The sequence below is a fragment of the Thalassophryne amazonica genome, chromosome 18 (genome assembly GCF_902500255.1).
Source record: "Thalassophryne amazonica chromosome 18, fThaAma1.1, whole genome shotgun sequence".
In the NCBI taxonomy this organism is placed as follows: Eukaryota; Metazoa; Chordata; class Actinopteri; order Batrachoidiformes; family Batrachoididae; genus Thalassophryne; species Thalassophryne amazonica.
Genome location: NC_047120.1, coordinates 40,449,732 through 40,455,728, shown reverse-complemented (window position 1 = coordinate 40,455,728; position 5,997 = coordinate 40,449,732). Strand labels below are relative to the sequence as shown.

The 5,997-nt window shown below is 34.3% G+C and overlaps 1 protein-coding gene across 1 annotated transcript; it reads left to right on the top strand.

The window, feature by feature from the left end:
* The first annotated feature begins 2,949 nt into the window (after positions 1-2,949).
* On the top strand, positions 2,950-5,275 carry LOC117530792 (interferon a3-like). Its single transcript, XM_034193723.1, has 5 exons — positions 2,950-3,066; positions 3,156-3,245; positions 4,436-4,585; positions 4,677-4,757; positions 5,130-5,275. The coding sequence occupies exons 1-5, from the start codon at positions 2,950-2,952 to the stop codon at positions 5,226-5,228; spliced, it is 537 nt and encodes a 178-aa protein (XP_034049614.1). The 3' UTR covers positions 5,229-5,275.
* The last annotated feature ends 722 nt before the right edge of the window (positions 5,276-5,997 follow it).

Sequence of the window (5,997 nt, the reverse complement as noted above, 5' to 3'; positions counted from 1 at the left end):
CCATATAGTTAAAAAAAATAATAAAAGGGTCGGTTTATTATCTAAGAGACCTCGTATTAGGTAAATATTTGTGTTTTAAAGGCAAGCTTGCTTATTCATTCATTCATTCATTGTAAATACAACACCTGAGAGATCATCAATAAGTTGAGCTGAACTAAAACAATATCAATATGTGCATCTGTCACAATTTCTCATGACATCCAATCTCATTATTTTCTCCATATGAATACTGGATCAAAATTGTGACCTTGACCTTAAATCTTTTTTTTTTTTTTTTCTCCCCTCATCAATCAAATGAGTTTGTCCTTGGTGGAACCTCAGTCACTCAGTTTAGGCCAAAGTGGTTCAAAGCTTAGACAGAAAGGACTAAAAACTACAAATAATTTGTGTCTCTGTTTTCAATTGTCATCACTGATGAACACCAAAAATAACCACAAAATGAACAAAAGCCAGAATGCTGAGTGAAAGAAAGAAATCATAAAAATAATATAATCTGTTCTAAATGTCCACAAAAGGATAAAACAGTAATAGGAGCTTGCTCGCTCTATGTTGACGGAGGCACAAACCAGAAATGGCACAAAAATTCAACCCCTGTGGAGAAAAAGTCACAAAGAATGGGTTTCAATCCGATCAACGACCAAAAATTGCATTGACCTTCAAAAACAAATGTGTTCATCCGTGATTTCATTTAAATTAAAACTGAAAAATATATGGACGTGTTGGGCGCGTGTGTGTCGTGGAACTAAGGTTTTGGCTTTTTATTTTATTTTAGAAGAATTAGGTGAACTGTATTAGTTGTTGCGTTGATTTGGCAACGTATTTATTTGTTAATAATTGGGAAAAGTTAAAAAAAATTCTCAGAAAGTTCACTAAATTGTCAGTCAAATTCAAGTTTATGTTATGTTTTGAAATTATTATTTGTCACAAAAGAACACATCACTGTCTTTCTTTGCAATGAATGAAATGAAAAGGATTCAACAATTTACCATCACAGCTTCACGACATGACTGCAAGAATGGGTTTCAATCCGATCAACGACCAAAAACTGCATTGACCTTCAAAAACAAATGTGTTCATCCGTGATTTTGTTTAAATTAAAACTGCAAAATTAATTCCAAATGAGAGTGCCGGACGCGTGTGTGAGATACAGCTTTATATAGCGTGCTTGGGTTTTTAATTTATTTTGTTTCTATTTTTTTTAACTTGGTGAAAATATTAATTGCTGCGTTGAATTGGTGTATTTATTCGTCGTTATGATATTTATTGTCGATCAGCGAAAATTAAATTTAATTAGAAAAGAAATTCTCAGAAAGTTCAATAAATTGTCAGTCAAATTCAAATTATGTTATGTTTTGAGATGTGTATTTGTCACAAAAGAACACAATTTGACAAACCTCAAATGAACATTTGTTCATTGCGTTCAAATTCCCAAACCAAAAGACAACCGATATTTTCAAAAACCGAAAAGTTCAGACAAATTCACTTCTCAAATAAATTTGCTTCCTATGGCATAAAATAAGGGTGGGGGGAAGCACTGGCCAACAGTAAATGTAATTTGAAATGCGAAAATAGGCTATTGTTGCAAAAAATAAAAAATAAAAATGGAATCATAAACACCCTTTTTAAAATGAGAAATGTATTTTCTTTTACAATATATGTCATGGAAAAATAGACCGTGGAAATTTAAGGGAAATTGCATCATAAACAACAACAACAATAAAAATAATAATACATTTTAATACAATTTTTATTATTTCTTCTTGTTCGTCTACATTATTATTATTATTATTATTAATTTATAATAAATATAGCCTTTTGTCAAGCTTTTCTAAAGTTTCAAATGCAGAACAATGTGGAAAACACAAAATAACCACGACAGACAGACAAAATAATAAATGAGCACCAATGATTTTATTACGTCCTTGGCAGACATAATAATAATAATCATCTATCTATCTATCTATCTATCTATCTATCTATCTATCTATCTATCTATCTATCTATCTATCTATCTATCTATCTATCTATCTATCTATCTATCTATCTATCTATCTATCTATCTATCTATCTATCTATCTATCTATCTATCTATCTATCTATCTATCTAATCGGGTAACGAACGTTAATCCCAACGTATTATAAAGAAAACCTTAAAAAATGACAAAGTGCATTATGGGTAAGACTAACAAAGACGAATAAGACAAATTCTATATTATTATAATGAATCAAATTCGCAGCAAACTTGTATGAAAAAACAAATAAAAAAAATACACTTGGAAAGGCGAAAGGCGACACAAACGTCACTGAAAAAAAGCTTCGGTCTGATGTTTTAATTTAAGGTGTGTCAAAGGAGAATCCCCGACCTGGATCTCACGGTTCAGCGGTGATCAGGTTCTGAAATGTCACGTTTCATTTCTAATGAACGATCGTCACCGCCGCGGCCACAGTCCACGGGCCACTTTCAGTTTCTCTTGAAACGAGGCTGAGATTTTCTTCAGCGCTCCGACAATTTGTCAGAAAATAAAAAAGATGAAAGAATTTAACATCACCGCTGCTGGACGTGACTGCAAATAATTATTTCAATTTAATTATTGGACAAAAACTGTTTGTAGGAGCAGAGATTGTTGAAAAACAAATGTGGATGTCTGCGATTTCCTCTTGAATCAGAAAACCGTGAAATTCATTCCGAATGAACCACTGACTGTCAGACCTGTTTGTGTGATGCTGATCATTGATCATTGTTCAATCCTAAAATGTGTGAGGTTTTACTGAGGTGCATTTTGACATTTTTACCTCATGAAAGTCACAAAACGTGGAAGTTTTTCTTGGTGTAAGGAAACTGAAACAGGTGTGTCTGAGCTGTTTAAAAGATCCACCGTGCAGCATGTGCACCAACAAACCAACAAATCCAACTTTTGAGAAAGGAAGATTTTATTTCTAAGGTGTAAAATGCTGGAGAGGATTTTCTTTGTGTGTCTGTTTGTCAGTGTGTCACTGAGCTGCAGCTGGATGGACCATAAGTTCACACAGTACAGTGAAAAGTCTTTGTCTCTGCTGGACACCATGGTAAGTGGACTTCTTCACCTCATGTCTCATCAGCACATTCACGTTATTTTTTATGTTGTGGTTAAAAGACGATTTTGTCTTTAATACAGACTAATAATTCCACCAACATCACGGAGAATGCTGAAGTGAACAGTGTGGCCTTCCCTCATCATCTCTACACACATGCGTCTGCAGCATCAGTAAGTCTTTGTCCCACACGTATAGGCGGAGCTACGGGGTGGACTTCAGGGTTAACCCCACCACCACCACCACCACCACAAAAAGTTCACACACAGTTGCCAGAAATGAAGCTTTTTGACATGTTCATTCAAATGAAACAACTTATTTAGCAAGTGATTTGCAGTTTTAAAAAAGCTCACAAACTCCCTGTTTGAAATCAACAAAACACAGAATAAAACAAATGCTTCAAAAAAATTGTAATTAAAAAAAAACAAAAAGCTTTAAACATTGCAATGGTGACATCCAGGGTACAGTGGAAATTACTTGGTTATTCATTTATTATTATTTTGCTACTTCAATTAACACTGTAAGGCCTCTGGGTCTTGTTTTTTTTATTATAAGTTTTTTGTAAATATAATTTTATTCCTTAGCATTTCAAGAAGGGATTTATCATAATATATGACCAATATTATTTATAAGTGAGTGTTGTTTGTTTGCTACTTCTAAAGCCCAGTTGATCAAAAATTCCACATTTTGAAATGCTTCAAATAGGAATTGAAATATGATATGAAATTTAAAATGGCTCAAAATGTCAGAATGCTTCAAATACTAAAATAGCGACAGGTAGTCCACACCGTTTGAAACACACCCTCATAAACAAACTGGAATTGAAGCAACTCAGAAGAATAATGATTTTTGATAATAACTGGCATTGCTTCATAAAATCATTTGTAAATTTTACAATGCTCAACACATTTATTGAATCAGTTGCTTTAGCCAATGACTCTCTGTATGAACATGTTGGGATGAAATCAAGTGGGATTTGTTATATTGAAGAAAAAAAAAGACTGAGTGGTTTGAAACATAGAAACCACTGAATGATGATGTCGGTGTTTCTTGGTGGTCAAAATCCTGTGATAGTGACATCTGGTGGACAGTGGCAGTTAATGTCAGGCACCTGTTCATATGATCAGATTCTAAACATAAACATTATCATCTGGAGGACAAAAAAGCAGGAAAATATTTGACACTATTAATGTAGACCAGAGAAAAGCTATAAATACAGAAAAAAATAAATACAAAACATGTATATATGACTTCGTGTTCTATAAATGTTTTGGATCATGATATTTTCTGTTTTGTTTTGTTTGTTTTTTTCTAAGTGGTGAAAACATGCACATGGTTGTTGTCATCTTTTCTTGATCTTCAGGCTGAGGACCGGCTTGGTTTCATGGCACAGGTTCTAGAGGAGGTGGTGGTTGTGTTGGAGGAGGATCAGAGCTCTGTGTCCTGGGAGAAGAACCCAGTGGAACACTTCCTCAACCTGCTAACCAAGCAAGTGGAAGGCCTGCGCTCCTGTGTGAGTCTGAGTGTAACAACTTTTATTGTGTTATCACAGCAAGCCACCATCAAAAAGTAAGATTATAAGTTTTAATTTGTAATTAATTTAGATTACAAGACAGAGCCACAAGAAAATGAACAAGAAGCTGCACATGTATTTCAAGAGACTCTCACGCAACATAAAGGAAATGGTGAGTCCATCTCTCTGTGTCTGTCTGGAGGGCTTTATATATAAAAGCATAAATGCACTAAATCAGTTTATTCTGCCAGTATTATGTCCAGAAAAGCACAAAACCGGTGATGGTATAAGCTCCTCCCACTGATATAATTAATGCACGTCACCATAATTGATCTAACATGTATATTTTCAGCAGTCACTGCAAAACATTATACTTTTTGTCCAACCAAGTTCCAGGTTTCTTTAAATATCGTCCAGTTCCTGTCTTTCCAAATTCCCAATATTTTTTATCAAGACACCATGTAGTTGTTCCCAAGTTAATGACGAGGATTAGCAGGTCTTTATTTGTTTTATAATAATAACAACAAACTTTTTTCCCCTGCAGGGCCGCACTGCTGAAGCCTGGGAACTGGTCAGGAAGGAAATTAAACTCCACCTCCAGAGAGTTCACCTGCTGGCTGCATCACTCATAACTACCTATTAAATTATGCTTTTTATATACAGTTTTTATTTTAGAACTATTTGCTTTATTTATTTATTTATTGTACTTGTGTTAATCAACTTTACTGTCCCATGCAGGGCATAAGGCTTCATTTATTTTATTTATTTATTTATTTATTTAGTTTTGCAATTTGAATGTTTGTTTTTTCCAATCTAAATGCCTGTTCATCACTGATAAACTTTTTTCTAGCACATACAGCTGACACATTCTATATTGTAACATTTTACAACAAATAAAATTTTGACTTTGACAAAGAAAATGCATCAGCTGTTCTTCCTTTTCAGAAAATTGAGGGCTGCACTGTTTTTGTTGTTTATTATTTATTTGTTGATTTTAAAGAAATTACAAAACATTTCAGCCCTGTTGTTCAGGCTGTAAAACATAAAAGTTATCCATCACTCTGCCTCTTCACACAATATGTTGATCAGTATAGACATGAAATTATCGAACTGGAGAAGTCATTACCAAAATGCTCACAAAGCACCAAAAACTTTTCCTTTTCAAATGAAGCCACATCAGTTAAGAACACTGTTTGTCCAAACCCCCTTGAATACACCAAAAAGTCCATCTGCATCTGCAGACATTTTGAGGAACAGCTCAGCTGTGACTGTCTCACTCCCAGGGGGCCTGGGTTTCTTCATCCTGACCATAAGCAGAAAGGTCCTCATACAGATCTTAACCAAATGCCTCAAACCCCAAACCAGAAATCAAACACACGAACAGTTTCTATCAGGTCTGGAGACGAGGAAAG

Excerpts from the sequence above, each read along its gene's own strand:
- LOC117530792 (XM_034193723.1), top strand. The coding sequence starts at position 2,950 with ATGCTGGAGAGGATTTTCTTTGTGTGTCTGTTTGTCAGTGTGTCACTG. Across the intron at positions 3,067-3,155 it reads TGTCTCTGCTGGACACCATG|ACTAATAATTCCACCAACAT; the intron begins GTAAGTGGACTT and ends TCTTTAATACAG. Across the intron at positions 3,246-4,435 it reads CACATGCGTCTGCAGCATCA|GCTGAGGACCGGCTTGGTTT; the intron begins GTAAGTCTTTGT and ends CTTGATCTTCAG.